This window comes from Phascolarctos cinereus, unplaced genomic scaffold (assembly GCF_003287225.1).
Source record: "Phascolarctos cinereus isolate Bilbo 61053 unplaced genomic scaffold, phaCin_HiC Scaffold_726;HRSCAF=1367, whole genome shotgun sequence".
In the NCBI taxonomy this organism is placed as follows: Eukaryota; Metazoa; Chordata; class Mammalia; order Diprotodontia; family Phascolarctidae; genus Phascolarctos; species Phascolarctos cinereus.
Genome location: NW_027556098.1, coordinates 300,040,591 through 300,067,691, shown reverse-complemented (window position 1 = coordinate 300,067,691; position 27,101 = coordinate 300,040,591). Strand labels below are relative to the sequence as shown.

Sequence of the window (27,101 nt, the reverse complement as noted above, 5' to 3'; positions counted from 1 at the left end):
TTTCCTATTTTACTAAATTTCATTCAGAAGGTTGTTTTTCTGAACTACGTACTAATCATCTTCTACAGGATGTTTCAATTTTTTTTTCAAATTAGGAAGGTTATAGCTATATTGCATATTAAACATCAGTATGTCATAGTTACAGAGCTAGATTAATAGCAGAGTTAATTATAGAATGATTGCTGCTTACTGACTTCACTCAATTTTCTTACATCCCTGAGCACTAGTGAGAAACTACTAGAACATGATGGCTGTTTCTCAGCTGGGGGCTTCCACAAATTGTCACACCACTACCTTTCCCACTTGGAATGCCCTCCCTCCTCTACTTTCCATAATGAAGTACTGTCTTTTAAAGTCCCACACAAATGCCTCCTCCTATAAGAATCGTTTCATGCTCTGGCCTCATAGATTATTTTGTTTTGCATCTCTTATTTACCATTAATATTCTTATACTATATATGTAGACACATGCACCTAGATATAATATATGTTGGCAGTAGTCTTCATTAGGGCTGAGACTCTGTAGTACAATTCCCTATTTCTGTAAGCCCAGTAGATTGAGTAAGATCTTGAATCAAGAAGACCTGAGTTCAAATACTGCCTCAGAAATTTACTAGTTGTGTGAAAGTGGGCAAGTCACTTAACTTGTCTGCCTTCAGTTTCTCCATCTGTCAATTGGGGATTATAATAATAGTACCAACTCCCAGGGTTGTTGTGAGGGATAATAAGATAATACTTGTAACCAGTCTGGTTGTCCTTAAAGCACTATATAAATGCTAACTGTTATTGAACAATGAATGAATGGGCTTCCATTCCAAGAATGTAAAAGTCTGCTCTTGGCTTACTGATAACTATATATCTATATCTGTGTGTGGGGTGTTAGTTTCAAATGGACACATATTACATATGTGCAAGATATATATTATACATATATATATCTTGGTCTGCTCATAGCTACATATATACTAGCTATAAATACATACTATATATAGTATACATGCATTGTACACTACGTGTACATCTATAGTGTGTATGTACACATGCATGTATACATGCTATATATATGCATATAGTATAAACATATACTATATATGTACATACATGCTATGATATAAATTATATGTACATATAGAGTATGTGTGTATAATGTATACATATTTACATATTTACAGTTACGAGCAAACAAGATATAACTATATCTTTCGTATATATGTAATATACACTCATTTAAAATTAACACACATATGTAATCTTTTAAATTGTTGCCACATTCGTTATACACATAATCACTTAAATATATATATATATATATATATATATATATATAATATATATATATATATATATATATATATATATATATATATTAATATATAGTCACTTAAAATTAACATAGGTTGGGATGAGGTTGTCCATCCTTTAAGAAACAGGGCTTCATAAAAGTGCTGTTTTGAAGTCAGGAGAGCTGGGTTGAAATCCTGTCTCCACCTCTTAACTAAGTTACTACCATCCTGACCTTGGGAAAGTCACTTCACCTCGGGAAGGAGGAGAGTAGATTTGAATGCAAATTCTTGTTCTTTCTGAGGTCTTTGCCCCAAGGTCGCCAACAGAGACGGCCAGCGAGAGAAGAGCGCCATCTCGCGGCGGCTTTCAGCCTCGGTTGTTTTTTTTTTCCCTCCCTGGATGCAGCTCCAGGTAACCTGATGACAGCCAGCACTACAGCCCCAAGTCCCACGTGCCCCTCCACCTTGGAACGGCCGTCCAGGAGGCGGGGCCGGAAGCGATGGTTGTGCGTCATTTCTGGGCCCGTCACCAGGGAGACGAGAAGCGAAGTGGTTATCCAACAAGCAGCAACGTTCCGGTGAAATCGTAGTTTTTATCCCCGCTAGTCCCGCGGTGGGACCCTGGCCCAGTAACTCAGAGTACCCCAGGAGGAGGAGGAGACCCTCCCCTATAATTTCCTGTGCCCTGTCTGCTCGCCTCCGTGCCCCTCTCCCGCCCCTCTGCCTGCCGGGTAGCGCCCGGGCTCTGTCCGCAGTGTCTCGCGCTCCTTCCCCGCCCTGCCCGGAGGGGAAAGAGTTTGGCCGGAAAGGCCGCTGCCTGTTTGACTGTGGGCCTTCGTCTCTGGCTCTCCGGGCTTCCAGTCTGGGCAGTTGCCTGATTTTCTTTTTAAGGAGGGCCGACTTATCGTGGAGCCCCCCTTCATCCCATGAGTCACAGGCGGAGTTGGAGGAAAGGAGTTTGTGAGAAGGTTGGTGGTTTGGTTTTTCCTCCTCCCTGCCCATCTTGAGTGTGCCTATAAAATGCTTCTGATACGAAGAGACAAATCAGCCAAAAAACCGAAGTAGTTGAAAAAGGGAAGCTTCATTTATCCAACAAATTCTGTTCAATTCAACCAAAGTATCAAGCCTCTGCTGTATTCAAGCACCGTTAGTAGGCCCAGGGAATACAAAGACCGAAAAAATGAAAACACCCCCACCATCTGTAAGCTTGAGGATCAGGAAAGGCTTAGTGTAAAAGGAGGTTCCTGAGCATTTATTAAGCCCTTGCTGTGCTCTGAGCACTGGGCCAAGTGCTGGGAATACCAATGCAAGCAAAAAGAAAGAGAATAAACACGTACATGTAAAAGGGAGGGCTTGGTAGCAAAATCCAGAGATCCAGAAGTAGAGCTGAGAGAGGAATAAAGGATGGCTGGTCTAGGCCCTTCCTCAGAATGAAAGTTCTGGCAGAAAAATAGGGGGCTACAGATGGTCCAGGGTGAAAAGGCCACATAGGATGAAGGAATTTACAGGGTTAGAAGGCAGCTGAAGCATGGTGCTGAATAAAGCCTGTGGAAAGGACTTACTATATAGAAGATTTTGAATGTCAAGTTCTTGGAGTAGCAAGTAGTCCAATTGGTTTGGAACATAGTAAAGGGGAATGTTAATGAAATAAATTTGGAAGGAGAGGTGAGAGATTGTGGAGGATTTACCAGAGATAGAGGAGAGAAGAGTTGGGAGGGAAGTTAGCGACGTCTTAAAGCATCTGGAGGAGTTACGTGAGGCTTTTAACTTTATTGCTGGTGTTTGTAACATCATATAGCTGCTTTTTCCTTGTTCTTGTTCTGAATATAACAAAAAACAAAAGCCTTTTACTTATCCTTAGCATTTCCCCTTTTGAGATCTGGAAGACTAGCAGGCCTTTCCATCTACCCTACTACTGCTTTCTGAACTCCTCTAGGCCTTGCCATCCACTCTGCCTCTATATCCTACAGCCCTCCACTCAGTATCATGTGGTGTTCTTGTGTATTTTAAGGGACTCTTGACCTTGCCATCTATCCTCCTGGTGAATTCTTTTGTGATTATTGTCTGTTCAACTTAGAGTGAGATATTTGAGAGCAGGGTCTGTCCTCTTCTGTGTTTAGCACTTGGCATAGTGAATGTCACATGCTTGCCTATGAATAAATGCATTTCATTTTATATAACCATATACATAGATAAAATTTAAAATTATAATAAAACAAAATTTTATATTATTTAGTTTATTTAATAAAACAAAAATTCTAAATATGTATCTCTTTAGCAAGATAGCAACAAAATCATCCTATTTGTTTACATTATCCATAGTGAAATTCTTTTATTCTTAGTATATTTTCCTTATTTTTGTTACTGTGATTATTCTAGTTGTGGCCAGAGTGTATATTGTTGCTTTAATTATTTTTTTGTGAGGTTTTCTTTTTTAAATTGTTTTCACTCTGCCTCACTTCAAAAAATTCTTCATAAATTTCTTTGCATTGAGGTAGCTAGATGGTCCAAGTAGATATATTGCAGGACTTAGGGTCAGAAAGACCTGAGTTCAAACTCTGCCTCAGACACTTATTAGCTGTGTGACAGTGTGCAAGTCACTTATCTGTGACTTGGTTTCCTCACCTGTAAAATAGGGTTGACATGAGGATCAAATGAGTTGACATATATTAACAGATTAGAGGTGGGTAAGTGTCTTGGTGGATAGAGCCCTGGACTTGGAGTCAGGAAGACCTTAGTTTCCCTGAGCCAAAGCTGGTCACAGACACTTACTGTGTGACCCTGAGAAAGCCATTTAACCTCTGTTTGCCTCAGTTTCCTCATCTCTAAAATAGAGATAATACTAGCATCTGCCTCCCTGGGTTGTTGTAAAGATAAAATGAGATATTTGTAAAGGGCTTACATGGTGCCTGGTACATAGTAGCTGCCTAATAATTGCTTGTATACATAAAAGTGCTTTGCAAATCTTAAAGTGCTGTTGCGGTCTGAGAGGTTTAGACCCCTGAGGGACCAGAGTATAGGACAGGGTCATCTGGAATGAATTCACAGACTCAGGTAAGTCAAGTTGGCAAAAGTTTATTGTTATGCAATACTGCAGGCAAAGGAACCTTCGAGAGACTGAGGATGGAGCTGAGATTTATATGGAAAAGGGCATGGGAAAGGAATGTAAGGGATTAGGTAATCTAAAGGTCCAGGTGTCTTTGGGAGCTATGGTTGGGAAAGTGTAGGGACTATAACAGACAGGGAGGGAGATGTCAGAGGATCTTGGAAATCTGGCAGGAGGAAGAATCCCTGGGCCAGCCAGGGACAAAAATTCCTTTGACAAGACAAGACACTCCTCTCTTTCTGTCCTGATTAGCAACAGGGAAAAGTTTTCTCACAAGACAGGAGCTTACTAAGGAATTGGGAGGCTTCCAGAGACATGATCTTAGGGCTGGGAGCAGCCCAGCATTCTTTCACCCAGCTTTGTGTCACCAGAGAGAGAGATAAATGTTTTGCTGAGGCCTACTCATGAGTGATTGCTAGGCACAGTGTCCTTGGGCTGGGGGAAAACTGCCAGGGATAGTGTTTCTGAGGCCAGGGAGAAATTGGGGTCAAAGCACAGGCACCCAAGCACTCATCAGTGCTAGCTATTATTATTGATATTTATCATTTCATGACAATAATAATATATTTCATTTATCCACAATTTTTTAAAGCTATTCAACTGTGTTTTGGGTTGTTTCTAGTTATGTTTTTCCTATTGAAAATAATGCTGCTATATGTAGTTTTTAGAATACGTACTTTTTTTTACTGCCAGTAACAACCTTTGGCTCCCCAGGCAACTCTCTGATTCTCGTGGCAAGTACTGATCCACATTGGCAAAGGAAATTTAACTCATTGGTAATTTGTCATACCAATGAAATGATCAATCTAGTCCCACCCCACCCTTGGCCTCCTTCTCATTCCAAAAGAAAAAACACTAGTGTATAACCGTTGTACTGAGATAGTAGTAATAATACTAGTAAGAGTATTAGTAATGTAAAACTACTATACTAATACTAATAATAACTAGCATTAAAATAATTCCTTAAGATCTGTAAACTGCTTTACAAATATTATCTCATTTGATCCTCCCAACAACCCTATGAAGTAGGTGTTATTTTGATCCTCATTTTATGGTTCAGGAAAATGAAGTAAGTTCCTTGCCCAAGGTCACCCAACAAGGAAGTATCTGAGGTTGGATTTGAACTCAGGTTTTCCTGACTGAAAATCCAGGACTCTGTACGATACCAACTTTTACTGTATATTGTCTCATTGTTTTCCAAAAACATTCCAACAATTCAGTTTGACCACTACTTTAGTAGTCTGATATAGTGTTTTTCCACAGCCATAGTTAACTTTTTAAATATTTAACTAGTTAGGGGCAGCTAGGTGGTACAGTGTATCGATAGAGCACTGGCCCTGGAGTCAGGATGACCTGAGTTCAAATCCAGCCTTAGACCAAACACTTGGCACTTACTAGCTGTGTGACCCTGGGCAAGTCACTTAACCCCAATAGCCTCACCAAAAAACAAAATAAAACATATTTCCCTATTAGACATAAAAAGCAAGAAAAATAAAGAAAAGTAAAATACATATGTATACACACGTATATATCTCAGTTTTGTCACCTATAATTTCTTTATGCCATATATATTAGTTGAAGGAACTGGAGACGTTTAGCCAAAAGTAGAAAAGGCATGGGGGGAGGGGGAGTCCCCAAAGCTGTCTTCAAGTATTTCCTTCTGATTCTTACCCCCTTCTGCAATCTGCCCTCCTTTCTTACCACACTCCTCCTCTTATCACCTTCCCCACTACTTTCCTGTAGGGTAAGATAGATTTCTATACCCAGTTGAGTGTGTATGTTATTCCTTCCTTAAGCCACATCCAATGAGAGTAAAGTTCACTCATTCCCTCTCACCTCCCCCCTCTTCCCCTCCACTGTAAAAGCTTTTTCTTGCCTCTTTTGTGTGAGATAATTTACCCCATTCTACCACTCTCTTTCTCCTTCCCCTAGTATATTCCTCTCTCACCCTTAATTTTATTTTTTAGATATCATCCCTTCATATTCAATTCACCCTTTGCCCTCTTTCTATATGTATTTCCTCCAACTACTCTAATAATGAGGGTCTCATGAGTTACATATATCATCTTTCCATGTAAGAATGTAAACAGTCCAATAAAATCCTTTCTGATTTCTCTTTCCTGTTTACCTTTTCATGCTTCTCTTGAGTCTTGTATTTGAAAGTCAGTTTTTCTATTTAGCTCTGGTTTTTTCTCAAGAATGCATTAAATTCCTCTACATGATTGAATATCAATTTTTCCCCCTCATTGATTACACTGAGTTTTGCAGGGTAGGTGATTCTTGGTTTTAATCCTAGCTCCTTTGACCTACTGGAATGTTGTGCACAACTAGTTCACTTGGCTATAGAGCCTACCTAGGGCCTACGATTTCCCAATCACCTGATGAATCAAGACCAGCTTGATTTTCTATCTCGAATGCGCATTGATGAGGCGGGAGCAGGATGGAAGCAACTCCGTTTATTTTTAGCAAAGCACTTACTTATATAGTAAAATAACAGGAACTCTTTCTCAAGTTACAATGACTATAGCCCATGCTGTGCTCAAGGACAGTGCATGCATGTCCTGAGTACTTATCTGACTCCAATCCCAGAATAGACTGCTAATGACCATACAATAACTAGGGGAGTTAAAGATTGTTAAAGATCCATACAATGGAGCACCGAACCAGGCGACTTTTGCTCAGAGATCAGCATCCAGAGGGGCCTCCGCTTGTCAGTGAGACCTCATGAATAGCCTGTGGCCCTCTACATCCTTATAGATCGCCAACAACTCCCCCTTTTGTTTTTGACAGAGACGAGCATATGAAGCTCAGTCCCAAAGTCCTTTATCTGATTAGCTATGCACCTGAGCAAACACAGTCCAAAACACAGCATGGCCAGCAAAATCAAACATAATGGCAATAAGGAAGACAATAGAGCTATAAACCAATGTCCAAGGTCATTAAAAGGATTACAGAGTTTATCTATCCAATCAAGTATATGTTGGGCAGTTTTATCTGGCATCAGATCCTTATCAGCCGCCCTTGCAATATCTTTAGCAATTTCGTATAAGTCATCAATATCCACTGCAATAGTAGAATTTCCAAACAGCCCATTTAGATGTCTACGTATTCTTTGCCAATCCCAGATTTATTGTATTTAACATTGGTAAGGCAAATGAATTCATACCTATAATCACATTTTAAATGTGTTCTATATTCTAAAATATCCAATTCATCACCTATTTCAATAATGGTTTCCTTCATTCCCTCAAGTATATGGTAAAATTCATCATCTATCCTTTTTTGTGTTTGAAAACCTTTAGATACATTGAGAGCTAACTGATTGATAAAATCAGCTTGAACCATTTCATTTCTTGCGATAGATATAGATTGAGATAAAGATACAGAAGCAGTTATGATAGCTATAAGTGAAACAATTCCTAATACTACACATGAAATACATCTCTTTTTCCTAGCAACTGCTAATTGATTACTTTGGTCTATTATTCCAAAAATATGATCAGAACGTGACTCATACCAATCTTTGCTTTTCACAGGCACCAAGGCAAACTTTTGTTGTGGTAATAACAAAAATAATTTGGTCTCTAATCTTGGTTCCTATACATTCAGACATTCTGCAATTAATACAAGTGACATTATATTCCCCTGAATCCACGGCCGTTATATTAACATTCTGTGCTCTTCCCCACAACAAGCTCGCATTGTCATATTATTATGGACGGTCCCTTGCAAATTTGTGATGTTTATGGGGCCTAAGGCTGCCCACGCCTTCCACAACTGATTTTCAACCCCTCTGTCATGAAGGGAAACCCACTGAGGAAATGGAAACCCGCCAAAAGCCCAAGTATGATTGTTTTTCTCCCTAGTGTAATTGTGCCAGGATTGTAACGTAAAATTCTTTTGTAACACAACACAGTGACGTTCTGAAGTATGATAAGATAACCAAGGAGGATACCCTGAGCTCTTGCTAATCGGTGTCACATGATAGCATGGCTGTGAATTACTTGGACATCTGATAGGTGTGTCATTAACACACTGTGACCCCAAGATGCCCGTGTAAGTAACCTTATAAAATTGAAAAAAGACAACAGTATAAGGAGGGGGTGCCATGTTATTAAACACATACCCATCAAAACGGGTAGTGACATTAAATGATTGTAAACACGTGGAGTCTTTGGTGTCATTGCCTTTTGTAACACAAATAGGCGGCACCAAAGCCACACCAGTAAAGTTCATTTTTACAGTGTGTTGAGACCGGTTATTACAGCAGTCTCTAGATGTTTTAGAATTCCTTCAACATATTTACTATCTGTGCTAATATTCATTGGCTCCTCATATTTTTGAAATGCACAATAGACAGCATATAATTCATTCTGTTGTGTGGACATAAAGGGTGTTTCAATCACATGTAACTCCTTTCTTTTAGGGCACCAGATAGAGGCCTTATTCATCTTTGTGGCATTAGTAAAGACATTAATCCCGTGTATGTGTTCACCTGCTGTAAGTGTAGGTTGTATCCAAGGCCAATTCTCAAAGATTGCATGATACTTAAAGGGTTTTCCGTACACAAGTTTCAAATTGATATTCACTTGCCAGTTAGGCAGTGTTTGTATTGCTGTTTCAATCATTTGTTGAGCAAATGGAAGGTGTATGACTTCCGGATGTGTGCCACGTAATGTTAAACACCTGTTGTCAATTTTATGTATTAAGTCCCCTATCAAGGCCATATAATTACTTAAAGTATTTTTGGCTGAGATGGTAAATATACTCATTCTAAAAAGCCTTTGTTTCTGATGTATCACTGCTGTTGGAGAATTTGGAGTGTTAAATATAGAAGCCTCCACACTTTCATGCCTATCAATCCTGTTTGTGTGTGCTCCAACTACTTGTTCCTGAATATACAGCAATGTGTGTTTCGCCTCAGGGGTCAGTATTCAGGGTGAATCTAATTGAGGATCACCTCTAAGGCAATCATATAAAGGTATCAATTCATAATTTGGAATGCCTATCTGTGACCGAAGCCACTGTATATCTCCTATAAGTTTCTGAAAATCATTGTTTTCAACTTTTGTAGGTCTATTTTTGGAGGATGTAGAACTATTTTTTCCTGAAGTATCTGGTGACCTAAATGTTGATATGGAGGAAGTTTTTGAATTTTTTCTGGGCCTATTTGAAGCCCATGACTTTGCAACAAATTTTGTATTTTTAACAAGATTTCTTCCAACACTTCAGGATTGGGATGAGCACATAAAATGTCATCCATGTAATGTATCATTTTTAGCTTTTTGCAAAGGAATAGTAAAAAAGCAATCTTTTAAATCAATAACTATCAAAGGCTAGGAAGTCATAAAGCATCGTTAATTTTCCTGACTTCTTTGCAATAATAAAAACAGGCGAATTTTAAGGAACCCAAACAAGTTCATTGGATTTCATTTTGTATTTTGTCAGTTTTATGGATAGAAAAAGCACAAACAGTGGGCAGGAGAAAATAACAGCTCTCAGTAAATGTAAAATATCGCGCCCACAAATTAAGAGGAAATGAATTGAGTTTTAGCTATCTGTTATCCTAGTAGTTTAACTTCATCTTAAAATAATTGATTAGTGGTGATTTATTAGGCGAGCTAAAAGTAATTAATATCTGCAAAAAGTCATGTGAAAATTATTAAAAATTATCAAGGAATCTTGATTAATTTGTAACATTTTGGTGGTATACCTGCAGACTGCAGAACAATACACCCAAAGTAAGCAAAGGGTGACACCCTCTGTACCCTTTCAGGGGTAATTATAAATCTATGAGACTGAAAGGCCTGTTGACTGAAAAGCTTGTTAAAACTTGGGCATTAATAAGGAAAGTTTGGTGGTAGTAGGACAACTGCAAAGTTTATCATCCATACAATAAATTATTTTTGTCTGGGAACATTTCTAACTAACAAGTTTAATAATGTGATGAACAAAATTTTGGCACATGGTAAGAAACATTCCTCCTTAAAGGATCATAATAGGGAAAATGGGAAATACTGATTTAATGAGACGACCATATCCAAATTCAAACTCAAAACAAAGTTAATTATAGTTCTAAAAGTCTTTTACCTCAACCAGTAAGTTTTACTGATTATGGCTTAAAGCCAGATACAGTTAATTATTTTCATAGAAGTGCAATAATCAATAAAGATTTACTAGGACTCACATATATAAGAAATTTTACTTAACATCCTTTCTTTCCCACATTTAAACTTGTCTTGGTGAAAAAGCCAATTATTAGAAATTATTTATATAAAGTTGCAATTTCTCAGTCTTAGCTTTAAAACAGTAACTTCAAATAACTTAGTTAACAATTTTGGTAATTTTCATGAGTGATAGTTAAATTATTTTAGCTCTAAGCTGTTCTTTTAATCATAGGTAAAGATAGAAATACCTGATTTTCTAAATGATAGTTATAAAACATCATAGAACAAGATTAACCGGACTTGATAAAATAATTTAGCTGGATTTACACAGTTATCTCACTACCTTTCAGTTTCTTTTAGTTCACGTTTTAATAACATCAAAATTATTAAAAATTGCTTGATAACACATAAAAGTGTACCAATTTGTAATGAGACTAGATTTTTAAAACTTGAAACATGCATATTACTAATGTGAATGAACTAAATTATCTTTAGATTGTATTCCAATACTTAAAAACTTTTCTTTTTGATTTGAAGAGGAAAACTGTCCTCCTTATCTCCTCCTTCTTTCTCCCCAACCCCAACCTGGCCAGGGTTGGAATTCGAGAGGAAGGAAGAGAATATTTTTCAACATAATCTTTCAGTCTTACACCCAAAGCTTTGGCCAGAGCTTTAGAATGCAAAAAAGAAAGAGAATTTTTTCTCCAAAAGTTTCCAAATCTTTTACTCTCAAATCATCTATTCCTGCTATTCATGCAAACAGATTATATTATTCTTTCCACCCATACTTTTCTTATTCCTGTATGTTTAAACTTTCTTGCCTTTTATCAAATTATATAACCTAAATAATGAAGTACTTTTTCTCCCATTCTCTCCCCCATCCACCCTCTCCTGGGATATGCAGCTGGTATTAGGGAGGGGGAAGGGGAGAAAGTCACTAACAGCATTTCAGAATCCAGTTGCAGCCCTTGGCTACCTGGCAGTAAAAGATTAAACAAATCACAGACATTAATCACAGACCATCATTCACACAACACAGACAGACGTAGAAAAAAATGACAGGGAGAATCCAAAGGCGAGAAACTTGTCAGAAATTCCCTACACAAATGAAATAATACTATTTTTATTTTATTTTATCTTTTCTTTTCATGGTATTCTAAAACCAGGCAAAATCTTTCTTAAGGTTTTGGTTTTTATAAAAGGAAACTTTTTCACTTTGTAATGCTCCACAATGTCCACAATATAGTGCTGTGACTACACGTGTCTTTTCTACTTCCCCTTGGGGATTTTTGAAATTCCTCATGGCACATGGTGGGAGCTTCCTTTGTTCTCACAGCTCCTACAAGCCCATTTTTATAAGATTACAGGTAGTGAAAGTACCCAGAGGAACTGATTTTAGGCCTTTGGTGTTATAAAATTCTGTCGATTGTTCTCCCACTGTTTTCCATTGTTCTAAATCTAAGTTCCCTTCTCTGGGGTGCCATGGAGATCTTATATCAATAATATCTAGAAACTCTCTTATTTTCTTAGGAGTTACCGAGCACCCCTGTTCCTCAATCACTTTATATATTACTCTAACATTCTGTTCCTTATCTGAGAGTTTACCTAGATTTTGCCTCATGATAAGACTTTATCTTACCTCTCCATAGTCTCTGCCACAGGATACAATTTGGAGACCTCTCACAAGGAGGCTGCCTGGCTCCAACAGACCTCAGTGTCTTGATGTGGGTGTCGCGTCTTCTTGGTCCAGACATTTCTGACTGTTTCATGCAGCTGTCTTACTCTCCTATCTTCTTCACGGCAGCAGTGCAGCCCCACATTGGGCGCCAGTTTGTTGTGCACAACTAGTTCACTTGGCTATAGAGCCTACCTAGGGCCTACGATTTCCCAATCACCTGATGAATCAAGACCAGCTTGATTTTCTATCTCGAATGCGCATTGATGAGGCGGGAGCAGGATGGAAGCAACACCGTTTATTTTTAGCAAAGCACTTATATAGTAAAATAACAGGAACTCTTTCTCAAGTTACAATGACGTATAGCCCATGCTGTGCTCAAGGACAGTGCATGCATGTCCTGTGCACTTATCTGACTCCAATCCCAGAATAGACTGCTAATGACCATACAATAACTAGGGGAGTTAAAGATTGTTAAAGATCCATACAATGGAGCACCGAACCAGGTGACTTTTGCTCAGAAATCAGCACCTGAGAGGGGCCTCTGCCAGTCAGTGAGATCTTATGAACAGCCTGTGGCCCTCTACATCCTTACAGATCCCCAACACTGGAATATCTACTTGAAATATCATATTCCAAGCCCTTTAATCCTTTAAGGTAGAAGCTGCTAAATCTTGTGTTATGCTGATTGTGGTTCCACAATACTTGAATTGTTTCTTTCTGGCTGCTTGCAATATTTTCTCCTTGACCTGGAAACTCTGGAATTTGGCTATAATATTTCTGGGAGTTTTCATTTTGGGATCTCTTTCAGGAGCTGATTGGTGGATTCTTTCAATTTCTGTTTTATCCTCTGGTTCTAGAATATCAGGGCAGTTTTCCTGAATAATTTCTTGAAAGGTGATGTCTAGGCTTTTTTTTTTATCATGGCTTTCAGGTAGTCCAATTGAATGATCTCTCCTGGATCTGTTTTCCAGGTCAGTTGTTTTTCCAGTGAGATATTTCACATTGTCTTCTATTTTTTCATCCTTTTGGTTTTGTTTTGTAATTTCTTGATTTCTCATAGAGTCAGCTTCCATTTGCTGCATTCTAATTTTTAAGGAATTATTTTCTTGAGTAAACTTTTGGACCTCCTTTTCCATTTGGCAGTTCTGCTTTTTTTCTTTTCTTTTCTTCTTTTTCTTTTTTTTGGCAATTGGGGTTAAGTGACTTGCCCAGGGTCACACAGCTAATAAGTGTCAAATGTTTGGTCTGAGGCTGGATTTGAACTCAGGTCCTCCAGATTTCAAGGCCGGTGCTCTATCCACTGCACCACCTAGCTGCCCCCCAGTTCTGCTTCTTAAGGCAGTCTTCTCCTAATTGGCTTTTTGGACCTCTTTTGCTATTTGGTCTAGTCTATTTTTGTTTTGGTTTGGTTTGTTTTTGGCTTTTTTTTTTTGGTTGGACAATGGGGTTAAGTGACTTGCCCAGGGTCACACAGCTAGTAAGTGTTATGTGTCTGAGGCTGCATTTGAACTCAGGTCCTCCTGAATCCAGGGCCAGTGCTCTATCCACTGTGCCATCTAGCTGCCCGTAGTCAATTTTTTAAGGTGTTATTCAGTATTTTTTTGGATCTCTGTTAGCAAGCTGTTGACTCGTTTTTCATGATTTTCTTGCATCACTCTCATTTCTCTTCCCAATTTTTCCTCTATTTCTATTACTTTATTTTCAAAATCCTTTTTGAGTTCTTCCATGGCCTGGGACTGATTCATATTTTCTTGGAGGCTTTGGATGTAGGAGCTTTGACTGTGTTGTCTTCTTCTGGTCATATGTTTTGATCTTCTTTGTCACCAAAGAAAGAGTCTAGGGTCTGACTTTATTGCATAGTTTGCTCGTATTCCCAGCCAATTACTTGACTTTTTAACTCTTTGTTAGGGTAGGGCTCTGCTTCCAGTGTGGAGGGCATGCTGTCCCAAGCTTCAGGTGTTTTGTGTAGCTGTTTTCAGGGGTACTTCTAGGGACCTGTAAGTTTTCATTTCTTCCAAGGTGTTATGATCTAAGAGAGGTGTTTACTCCTCTCCTGGCCTGTGCTTTGGTCTGTGAGTGACCACAAGCACTCTTTTCTGCCCTGCAACTGTGAGGAGGGTTCCCGCCTTACTGCTGCCATAAGCTCTGCTATGCCAGTGCTCCTCTTCACCCTAGGACTGCGACCCAGATCCAAGTATGGGCAAAGCAACAGAATCCTTCCTCAGATCCAACAAAGAGACCCTTGTAATCTTCTTCTAATCCATTGTTTGATCCCTTCACTGTCTGTGGGCTGAAAGCTCTGGAAGCCGCTGCTTCAGGGCTATGCTGGGGCCAGGGCTGGACTGTGCTCCTCTCTTACCCAGGTCTAACAGACCTTTCCTACTGACTTTCTAAGTTGTCTTTGGCATGTGTGGGCTGAGAAGTCTGGAAACCCACACAGCTGCCGGTGATTCAGTCCCCTGAAGCCTGCTCCATGTTTGCTGCAGCCCAATCTGTGCTGGTATGACCTGCGCTGGACTGTGCTCCTCTCAGCCTGGTGCAGCAGACCTTTTCTGTTGACCTTGTAGGTTGTCTTTTCTGGAAATTTGTTTCACTCTGCTTTTTGTGGGTTCTGCTGCTCTAGACTGTGTTTAGAGTCATTTTTTACAGATACTTGGAGGGTCTTGGGAAAGAGCTTGGGCTAGTCCCTTCCTTTACTCAGCCATCTTGGCTCCACCCCCTGTCTTCAAGTATTTGAAGAGCTGGCATGATGAAAACACATTAGACTTGTTCTGCTTGACCCCGGAGGGAAGATGTTACAAAGAGGCATATTTTATCTAGATCATTGATCTTTTTGGAATTTATTGTGGTATATGGTACAAAATGTGGCTCAAATGTCATTTTTCACTATTCTTATATCCAAATATCCCAGCTGTTTTTAAGGAATAATGAACTTCTATGCCATTTTTATGTAATATTGGATTTATTGAATAATAATCTCTTCTATGTGTTTGGTTCTAATTCTAATGCCTTTGATTCTAGTTCTAACATCAATTTCCCTAAATTTTAAAAATCTAATATTAAAAGTTTTGATTAATTACTGTTTTAAATTATATGAGATCTGATAGCGCATGTCTCCGTTCCTTTCTTTTCCCCTCCATAATTTCTCTTGCTATTCATGTTCTTAAAAATTATAAATACATTTTTAGCATGTTGTCTGTTTTTCATCCCACTTTAATTGGTATTGTATTAAAGCTACAGATTAATCTGAGTAATACTGTCTCCTTTACTGTGTTAGCTTGACCTAATAATCAATGTTGAATACTTTTCCCATCATTTCATTCTTTTATTTTGCTAAAATTGTCTTATTTATAGTGTCTTCATATTGGTCTTAGATTTGCATTGGTAGGTTATTGTCCAAGCATTGGATACATTTTGTTCTTATCAAATGGTGTTCTTCCTATCAATTAATTTTGTTTTTGTTAGTGATAATTAAAAATGCTGGCAAGTTTATGAATTAAATGTTATATAATTGGGGTGGGGGTGGGGGTCTAGAATTGTGACTTCACCAGTGTAAAGAATGTCCTATGTGGAAATTACTTTCATTGATGCTGATCAAGGACTCATCTGTAATTTATAATTTTAGTTGCCTGAGGCACTGAGAGATTGAATGACTTTTTGAGGGTCATGCCCCTATCCTGTGCCACAAGTAGGACTTGAACATAGGTTTGACTCCAGGGCTAGCCTTCTATCTACTTATTGTTGTTTAGTCATGTTCGACTCATTGTGACCCTGTGAACCATACCATCCATAGAGTTTTCTTGACAAAAATACTGGAGTAGTTTGTCATTTCCTTCTCAAGTGGATTAAAGCAAACAGAGGTTAAGTGACTTGCCCAAGGTCACATAGCTAGTATCGGAGACTGGATCTGAACTCAGGTCTTCTTGACTCTAGGTCCAGTGCTCTACCTACTGAGACATCTAACTGTACCCTATTCTGTGTCAGAAGTAGGCCTGAACATAAGATTGCTGTAAGGTAGCCTTCCATCTGCTGCCCCACACTGTCTCTCATAACAGTGATAAAACTAACATTTACATAGTACTTCAAAGCTCGAAAAAGGCTTTATATGCATTATTTCATTTGAGATACAACCCTAGCTTATAACCCTGTAAGGTAGGCACTACAAATTGTGCTATCCCCATTTTACGGATGAGGAAAATGAAACTTAGAGAGAAAAAGTGACTTGTTCATAGTTATAAAACTAAGAAGTGTTAGAGGAAGAATTTTAATCCAAATCTTTTTGATTTCTAAGCTCAGTATTCTGTCTACTACTCCATGGATATCACTGTTTTGCTGAAATGACTTATTACCTTGATTCATTTTTTATTGAGGCTCTCAGGTTTTCTAAATAAGTCATCATATTATCTGCAAATAGAGATATTTGATCTCATAATTGGCTATGCTAGTTTATGTATTGTCTTTTTCACACTTTCTTGCTACAAAACTATTTAATAATAGTGGCAAGTGACCCCACCCCTAAACCTCACCCCTTTCTGTAATGAAAGATTCTGATGTTTCTCTGTTTTATATAATGATAACTCAGTTTTGAATAAATACTTTTTATCATATTAAGGAAGAATCCTTTAAATATCCCTCACATAAAAATGACACGAAGTGGAAGGAACATTTTTAAGTAAGAGAAGCTGTTCCCTGAGCCTCAGACCATACCCTGTAAATGGCAGAATCAGCTAGGTGGTGCAGTGGATAGAGTGTCAAGCCTGGAGTCAGAAAGACTCGTCTTCATAAGTTCAAGTCTGGCCTCAAACACTTACTAGCTGTGAAGTCACTTAATCCTGTTTGTCTCAGTTCCTTATCTGTAAAGTGGGCTGAGAAGGAAATGGCAAACCATTCCAGTATCTGAACTAAGAAAACCTCAAAAATAGAGTCACAAAGAGTCAAACATGACTGAAAAATGACTGAAGAACAACAGCAACTGGCAGAATATTCCAGCTCCTGATGAGGCCAGTTTCTACCAAGAGATCATTTAGTAATATATTGTCTTCAAGTACTAGTGGTTTAGATATTATAGGCAAATCACTGAAATTTTTTTCTTTGTTAAAGCTCTTCAGAGAAGACTGAAAAACTTATTTTTCCAATACTTTTACCTTTTTCTTTTTACATTACCTATTTCCAAGTATATCCATCTCCTCCACAATGAGCCATCCATTCTAACAAAGAATAAAAAAAGAAAAACAAAAAAAATCAGTTCAGCTAAACCAGTCACTCTATCACTATCATTGAATCTGCTGATATATACAATATTCTAAAACCCTTCCCAGTCACTCCTGCAAAGAAAGGAAAGAGGTGCATTTCCCCAATTCTTCTCTTCTCAAGCAGGGTTGTTGTTATTACACAGCATTAAATTTCTTTTTTTTGTTGTTCATTCTATTTACACTGTTGAAGTCATCATTTATATTGTTTTATTTGTTCTCTTTGCCCTACCTTCATCAGCTTATAGACCTCCATTTATTTAATTGTTACTAAGTCATACTACTTAGTGATTGAGTAGAAAATTTTACAAAGAAAATCCTGTTTTAGATCAGATCAGTAAAAGCAAGATCTGTAGTTCCCTTCTCTCTCCGTGAACAGAAGGATTGGAGGATAGTTCTCTATAGCCCAAAACATTTGACTTCAACTTATCCCATGTGGAGACTAGTTCTGTGCTTCATTAATGGTCACTAAAGTTTAACAAACATATTGCTTATTTTGTGGTTTTGTGACTAAGATAATGTGGATTTCATAGTTATAGTGCTTCTCTTGCTCTCTGCTCCTCTCCCACCCTGTTACACAGAATTGTAAGGCTTTGGCTAAGGACAGACAGTAGAAAGTGAGGAAATGTACCTTAAGTAGAGAATACCATGGTAATGGTCAGAATTCAAAGAAGTGGCAACATTGCTTCTTGCCAGGCTTGACTGGCAATCTTGCTGATTCTATTCACCCTGCTTTTTGGTAGCTATCTGTGGCCATAAGTATGAAGTTCTTGCCAGAAACAAGACTAATAGGATCAGTTCCATGAGTCAGGATGAGCTGAGACCCTGAGACCACTTGGATTCCAGGTCCATACTCCATGCCCCAATCATTGACTGAGAATGATTCCAAAATTTCAGTGTTAGCACTTGATGGTTAGTCCTACTCTAAAATGTGAACAAAAACATCCTATAGTAACTGGATTATTTGTTATACTTCTTAGTTTCCTCATGAGAGGTCTCAAATATCCAACAATAACTGAGTTCAGGTCAGTCTACTGGGGAGCAGCTTCTAGGGTTTAAGGTAGCAGTAGATTTATAGCCATTTGCCAGATGCTTTGTTGTGTTCTAGTTATTCTACATTTTTTCCTGTGGTTATTGATTCTATGCTAATAGTGAATATCACATTTGTATCCAAGCATGCTTGTCTGCATCTGTGTTGAGTTGCCTCCATTTTGTTAAAGACATATGACTAGGGCTTACTAAACTATAGTAAATTGTAGGAGGCAGGGTCCTTCCAGTAGATGGGGGCATAAAGCTGATTTTTATTGAGTAATCCCACAAATCTACACAACTTTTCTCAATGAGTCACTGCCACCCCACAAAGAGAGGCAGAGCTGAGGGTTAGAAGGTCACTAATTTCCTGGAAACAATGGGGGGGGAGCCAAGATGGCGGAGTGAAAGCAGTGACTTGCTTGATCTCTCCCCCAAACCCCTCAAAATACCTATAAAAATGGCTCTAAACAGATTCTAAAGCAGCAGAACCCACAAAAAGACAGAGTGAAGCAAATTTCCAGCCCAAGACAACCTGGATGATTAATCAGAAAGGTATGTTGTACAGAGCTGGAAGTGGAGCGCAGTGCAGCGTGGGCGCACAGGCCCCAGTGAAGCTGGAGCAGGCCTCAGAGGACTGAATCATGCACAACTGTGGCCATTTCCAGACTCCTCAATCCACAAATGCCAAAGACTTAGAAGGTCAGTGGGAAAAGTCTGTTTTCTGCAGTGCTGAGAAAGGAGCTAGGTCTCAGAGCCAGTTCCAAAGTACAGAACACGGGCCCAGGGCGGTGGCTGCATCCTGAGCTTCCCGCCCACAGACTGAGGGGGAATCAAGTGGCTGATCAGAGGGGCATTGCAGGGATCTCTTTGCCAGTGCTGAGGCAGGAATCTCTTACTTTGCCTGTGCTTAGATCTGGGTCACAGTTCTGGACTACAGTCCAGGGGCGAGGAGGAGCGCTGGTGTGGTGGAGCTTGTAGTGGCTGTGGAGAAGAAAACTTCCTCACAGTTCCAGCACAGAAAGGAGTGCTTGTGGTCACTAATAGACCATAGCACAGGCCAGGAAAGGAGTAAACACCTCACCCCTTATCATACCACCTTGCAAGAACTGAAAATTTACAGGTCCCTATAAATATCTCTGAAAACAGCTGTACAAACCCCTGAAGCTTGGGACAGCACATTCTACACATTGGAAGCAGACTCTTACCTTAACAAAGAGTTTAAAACTCAAGTAATTGGCTGGGATCATGAGCAAGCAGCGCAAAAAGAGTCAGACTATATCATCTTACTTTGGTGACAAAGAAGAGAAAAATACAACCAGAAGAAGACAACAAAGTCAAAGCTCCTACATCCAAAGCCTCCAAGAAAAATATGAATCAGTCCCAGGCCATGGAAGAGTTCAAAAGGGATTTTGAGAAGCAAGTCAGAGAAGTAGAGGAAAAACTGGGAAGAGAAATGAGAGTGATGCAAGAAAATCATGAAAAACAAGTCAACAGCTTGCTAAAGGAGACCCAAAAAAATACTGAAGAAAATAACACCTTAAAAAATAGCCTAACCCAAATGGCAAAAGAGGTCCAAAAAGCCAATGAGGAGAAGAATGCCCTAAAAAGAAAAATTGGCCAAATGGAAAAGGAAGTCCAAAAGATTACTGAAGAAAATACTTCCTTAAAAATTAGAATAGAGCAATTGGAAGCTAGTGACTTTATGAGAAATCAAGACACTGTAAAACAATCCAAAAGAATGAAAAATTAGAAAACAATGTGAAATATCTCATTGGAAAAACAACTGACCTGGAAAATAGATCCAGGAGAGAGAATTTAAAAATTATTGGACTATCTGAAAGCCATGATCAAAAAAAGAGCCTAGACATCATCTTTCAAGAAATTATCAAGGAAAACTGCCCTGATATTTTAGAACCAGAGGGCAAAATAGAAATTGAAAGAATCACCCGATCTCCTCCTGAAAGAGATCCCCAAAGGAAAACTCCTAGGAATATTGTAGCCAAATTCCAGAGTTCCCAGGTCAAGGAGAAAATATTACAAGCTGCCAGAAGAAACAATTCAAGTATTGTGGAAACACAATCAGGATAACACAAGATTTAGCAGCTTCTACATTAAAGGACTGCAGGGCATGGAATATAATATTCAGGAGGGCAAAGGAGATAGGATTACAACCAAGAATCACCTACCCAGCAAAACTGAGTATAATCCTTCAGGGGAAAAAATGGTCATTCAGTGAAATAGAGGACTTTCAAGCATTCTTGATGAAAAGACCAGAGCTGAATAGAAAATTTGACTTTCAAATACAAGATTCATAAGTGACTTATTAAGGTTGAACTGTTTACATTCCTGCATGGAAAGATGATATTTATAACCCATGAGACCTTTGTCAGTATTAGGGTAGTTGGAGGGGGAAAAATTATATGTATGTATGTATGTATGTATGTATGTATGTATGTATAGATAGATGGATAGATAGATAGATAGATAGATAGATAGATAGATAGATAGATAGATAGATAGATAGATAGATAGATAGATGGCACAGGGTGAGTTGAAGATTAAGGGGTCATATCTGGAGAATAAAATTAAGGGATGAGAGAGGATGATACTCGGAGAAGAAGAAAGGGAGAGGTAGAACAGGGTAAATTATCTCACACAAAAAAAAACAGACAAGAAAAGGCTCTTATAGTGGAGGGGAAACGGGGGAAGGTGAGAGGGAATGAGTGAATCTTATTCTCGCAGGATTTGGCTTAAGGAGGGAATAACATACACATTCAATTGGGTTTGGAAATCTGTCTTACCCTACAGGAAAATGGGGGGGGGAAGGGACAAGAGAGCAGGAGGATGATAGAGAGGAGGGCAGATTGGGAAAGGGGATAATCAGAAGCAAATACTTCTGAAGAGGGACAGGGTCAAAAGAAAGAATAGAATAAAGTTGGGGGGGCAGGAAAGGATTGGTTTTTCACAACGTACCTACTATGGAAGTGTTTTGCGTAACTGCACATGTGTAACCTATATTGAGTTGCTTGCCTTTTCAATGAGGGTGGGTGGGAAGGGAGGAAGGGAGAAAATTTGGAACCCAAAGTTTTAAAAACACATATTTAAAAAATGTTTTCACATGCAGCTGGGGAATAAGAAATACAGGAAATGGGGTACAAAAGTCTATCCTGCCCTACAGGAAAATAGAAGGGGAAGGGGATAAGAGATGGGGGGGGCAGAGATAGAAGAGAGGGCAGACTAGGGGAAAGGGTATTCAGAGTGCATGCCGTCTTGGGTGAGGGGAGGGGTGAGATGGGGTGAAAATTTGGAACTCAAAATCTTGTGGAAGTAAATGTTGAAAACTAAAAATAAATAAATGTATATTAAAAAAATACCATTAAAAAAAACCCATAGGGAGCAAGCACTTAGTACTTCCACCCTTCACAGGAGCATGCAAAAGCTTCCTGTGTAAACAGTTTTCCACAGTTGGTTATCATTGCCACTTAGTGGTTAAAGAAGTATATAACTAGAAAGGTCTGAAAAAATAATATAAATAATACTCAGGAAATATACAATTGTAGGCATAATTTTTTTTCAGTCTGCTATTTAAAAGTAAAGATTAGCAATGTGCACCAGTCAATGGAAATTATCCTATAGAAGACTGCATTCATGTTTGTTAGAATCACTGCCCTTCAACAAATTTAAATGCAGCCAGAGTAAGTTGTCTGACAAGAGTAGGAATACCAAGGGATAGAAGATTGGAATTAAGGTTCTACAGTGTATTGATATATGATGCATTGTGTGGCAATGTGTTGTACCAATCAAGTGTACAATTAAAATAATCTAGCATACTTTTTTTTCCTTGTATGCCTATTGACTATAAAGATTATATTAAAAATGTCACCTTATTTCTGAGAAAATGATAAAAATCAAGAATTTTTTTCCTTTGTTCCTTTGTCCAAGTTAATAGTTATATATATGTTGAGGAATAATTGTATTGTAAAAGTTGTATAGTAAATAGAATGCTGGGCCTGGAATCAGGAAGACCTGAGTTCAAATTTGGTTTCAGACACTTACTAGTTTTGTGACTTTGGGCAAGTCACTTAACCAATAATTGCCTCAGTTTCTTTAATTCTATAATGGGCATAATAATAATACCTACCTCACAGGGCTATTGTGAGGATCAAATGAGATAATATTTCTAAAGCATTTAGCACAGTTCCTAGCACATAGTGCCATATAAATGGTAATTATTATTGTTATTATTGTTATTATTACCTATTTGTTCTAACTTGAATATGTCCACAAGTTCTGCTCTGATTTTTTTTCTTTTAATGATGGTGATTTGGGGCTCTGGAAGATTATGCCAGCAGAACTCAATCTCTGAGTTTCTACCTTCTTGGAAATGCTTTGAATCTGGTCCTTACAACATGCTGTGTCTGATTTCTGACAACCAGCCTAGCTAAATACAGAAAGACTAATCACAAGTAGGCTTACCACTGGATGACTAATTATTTGGGCATGGTGCCCTATGAAACAAAGAAAAAAATCAAAGTTGCCATCAAGTCCTGTGTGGCCCCTTCTGCTTCTTCAGTGATAGTTTCATAGTGGGAGGAAAATGGGCACAAAGGGCTAAGAATCACAGTTTTTAGATTGTCTACAAAATTTAGCTTAGCAATTGGTACTCTGGGGTAGCTAAGTGGCACTGTGGATAGAGTGCCCAGCCTAGAGTCAGGAAGACTTATCTTCTGGCCTGAGATACTTAGTAGCTGTGTGACCCTTGGCAAGTCATTTAACCTTGTTTGCCTCAGTTTCCTTGTATGTAAAATGAGCTGGAAAAGGAAATGGCAAACCACTCCAGTATCTTTGTCAAGACAACCTGAAATGTGGTCACAAAGAGTTGGACATAACTAGAAACTACTGAACAACAATTGGTACTCTAAATGTAGGATCCTTTTCTCATTACCAATGTGCAGGCATACCAACTGAGGAATGAAATCATACTTGATCTTGGCCTTTTCATCATAAATGAGACCATAAGAAAGAAAGTGGCCCTTAAATGTAAGTTAGCTTGCACACAAAAAAGTTTTTGGAAAGGCTAAGAAAGAAATTAGTAGATTCAATTTTACACATACTCAAAAGCAGCAAGGACATTTGGTTATTAAATATGTAGTACTGATAACAAATATTTAAAAAAAGACCTTTATCTCATTAATTCCTTTTTTTGGTGGAGGGGACGCCAAGGCAATGGAGTTAGGTGACTTGCCCAGGGTCACACAGCTAGTAAGTGTTATGTGTCTGAGGTCACATTTGAACTCGGGTCCTCCTGAATCCAGGGCTACTGCTCTGTCCACTGCACCACCTAGCTGCCCTGATCTCATTAATTCTAATTTGCTCACCAATAAACGTAGTTGAGGATGACAAAGAGGAAAAATTCTACAAAGAAACTGATAAGATCTTCCAGATTTTCGACATACATTTTGACACTCAGTAACTTCAACAGGCCAAGATAATAAGAAATAAATTAGAAATATGGGCCAAGGAGAAAGAATTAAAGAAGCCAAAACTTAATAGATTACATGGAAGTCTCGGGCCTTTAAATCATGAATCCTTTCTTTGAGAAAAGAATAAGATGTTCAAATTTATAAGATTTAAAGCCATTTTCCAGTTGATAAATGATCAACGTATGTAGTTTTCAGAGGAAGAAATCCAACTATCAATAGCTAGATTAAAAAATGCTCTAAATCACTAATCATTAGAGAAATGCAAATTAAAATAACTCTGAGGAATCACATTACACTCATAAAACCAGCAAAATTGACAGAAAAAAATAGAAAATGACAAATGATGAAGGGTATATTAATACAGGCATGTTAATACAGTCTTAGTGAAGTTATGAACTGGTCTAGCCATTTTAGAAAGCAATTTAAATTATGCCTCCAGAATTATTAAACTGCATAGCTTTTGATCCACTGATATTGGTAGTCACACTACACCCCAAAGAGGTGGAAGACAGAAGAAAAGGACGCATATGTACAAAAATGTTGATAGCAACTCTTTTCATGGTGTCAAAGAATTGGAAAGCGAGGGGGTGGCCACCAATTGGTGATGGCTAAACAAGTTATAGTACATGAATCCAATGGAATTCTATTCTACAAGACATGATAAAGAGGATTGTTTCAGAGAAACCTAGGAAGACTGATATGAACTGATACAAAGTAAAGTGAGGAGAATAATTTATTCAGTAACAACAACGTTGTGAAGACAAACAACTTTGAAAGTCTTTGAAACTATCATCAACACAACCAAGCAGAATTCTAGAGGACTAATGATGAAACATGCTACCCACCTTCAGATGGAGAGGTCATGGACTCAGAGTGCTATTTGAGGCATATTTTGTTTTTGGACATGGCTAATCCAGAAATTTGTTTTGCATGACTGTATAATGAGTTTTGTTTTTCTTGTTTTCACAATGGAGGGGGAGGTAAAAGAGGGAGAATTCAGGGTTGAAAACAAAATAAAAAATGAATAAAAAAAAGAAAATGAGGTGTTAGACATAGAGAACACTAAGTAATATTATACAAATGAAATTGATCATATTTCAACAGGTGAGAAAAGGTATGCCTTGATATGATGAAAAAGATTGATGAAGAAGATTCAGTGAAGAGTCCAGTGATAATCTCCCAAGTACATTTATTTGCAAATTGCATTTTACTGTTTGCGTCAATCCCTGGAACATTGCAGGTCCTCCTGGGAGAAATATGTAATTGCTCAAAAGAGCTTGACCTGACACAGGAAGGACTGAGGAGATGAAGAAAGTCTGTTGCCCAGAGTTTGACATGCAATAAGATAGCTAGATTTATATTTATATTATATTAGTTTATATTTATATTATATTATATTATAATATGTATAATATATATTATATATTTATATGTATTTATTATATTTATATTATATTATATTAGCTTATATATATTAGTTTATAGTTGATCCCATAGGAAATAGGAATATAGTCAGTAGGGCTGGTAACATGATAAAGTTAGCACTTTTGGAAAATCACTTTGCAAGTGAGTGAAGAATGGATTGGAGAGAGGAGGGCCTTAAACCTGGGAGACCAATTAGAATTAGAAGACCATTGCAAATAATCCAAGCAAGAAGTGATAAGTGCCTGATGAGTAAGGTTGATGGCTATATGAGTGCAGTGAAGAGGATGGATATGAGTGATATTGTAGAGGCAGAAATAACAATATTTGGAAATTGACTGGAATTTTAGGGTGGAGAGTGAGGAATCGGGGTGACTGGAAAGATGGTAGTGCCCTAGACAGAAGTAGTGATGTTCAGAAGAGGAATGTCTTTGAGTGGGGAAGATAAGGAGTTTGGGTTTTGATGTGTTGAGTTCCAGATTCCTATAGGACATTTAATTTGAACTGTATGTTAGGCAACGGGTTATGTACAGTTGGGGCTCATAAGTGAGACTGGGGATAAATATGTAGCTTTGAGAGTCTTGTTCATATATGATGATTAAACTTATGAGTGTTGAATGTAGAGAATAGAAGAGGGCCCAGAATAGAACCTGGGAGTAATTAAGGGCCGTGGTATGGGTGATGAGAAAAAGAAAAAGTATGAAAGTACAAAAAAAAAAAGATCATAAAGATAGGAGGGAGAACCAAGTAAGAACTATAGGGTCAGGATAGGGAAGGAAGGAAAGTGAGGTTAAATTAATGAGTACAAAAAATGAAAGGATTACAGGTTCCATTGAAAATGAAGAATAGATTTAGAGGAAGGAAGGTAACAGGCAGAGGTGGAATGATGGGAGGGTCACAGTCACCAGACTGTGATTTCATTAGAGGGGAAATTCACTCTACCAGTGCAGATTGGCACCTGCTTTGCAATTTGTAATCTTACAGAGTTTCCTTGGGCACAGAAAGATTAAATGGCTTGTCCAGGAGCATTTAGGCCATTCGCCTATCTACTACTCCATCTTGCACCCCCCAAAGTAGATTATGATCTGATAAAGGGATTTTGGCATTTTTGATCATTGAAGTGAAATACTTGAGATTAAAGTTGTGAACCCTCCCTGTGTGTAAATAAAATGAAGTATAGGTATGGGTAAGGGGAATTGAAGAAACTGAGGAAGTACAAGGTCAGGGTGTTTAAGGAGCATCAATATCTATTTTAAGTACCCTAATATAAGGGCCAGGGCTGGAATAAAGATGAAGACTTTGAGGTAAGTGTTAAAGTCCTTGAGAATGACTTGTGAACTGACAAGAAAACTGCTACCACTTGAATTGGATGATAAATTTAAATTTGAACACAGTGAGCCTCAAAAGAGACCATAAAAAATGGAAAGATACAAATCAGATGGATTCCGAACTGGTTGAATGATCAGACTCAAAGAATAATTGTTAATAATTTAGTATCATCATGGCAAGAAGTATCCAAAAGGAGTACCCCAGTGATTGTTCTTGGTCTTGTGCTGTTTACCATTTTAATCAGTGACCTGAATAAAGGCATAGATAACATGCTTACCAAATTTTGCAAGATGACTCAAAGCTGAGAAGTATAACGTGCGCAATGAATGATAAGATCCAAAAAGATCTTGAC

General features: G+C 38.2%; 1 protein-coding gene across 2 annotated transcripts in view; it reads left to right on the top strand.

The window, feature by feature from the left end:
• Nucleotides 1–1,775: 1,775 nt before the first annotated feature.
• CUNH11orf65 (chromosome unknown C11orf65 homolog) overlaps nt 1,776–27,101 on the top strand; it is a 62,874-nt gene continuing 37,548 nt past the window's right edge. Inside the window, exon 1 of one of the 2 annotated variants that reach the window (XM_020996199.2) lies at nt 1,776–2,251. In XM_020996199.2, coding sequence (XP_020851858.1) covers nt 2,210–2,251 — 42 coding nt within the window. In that variant the 5' untranslated portion in view covers nt 1,776–2,209. The remainder of the gene's footprint in view (nt 2,252–27,101) is intronic. The other variant, XM_020996198.2, reaches the window with a different exon arrangement.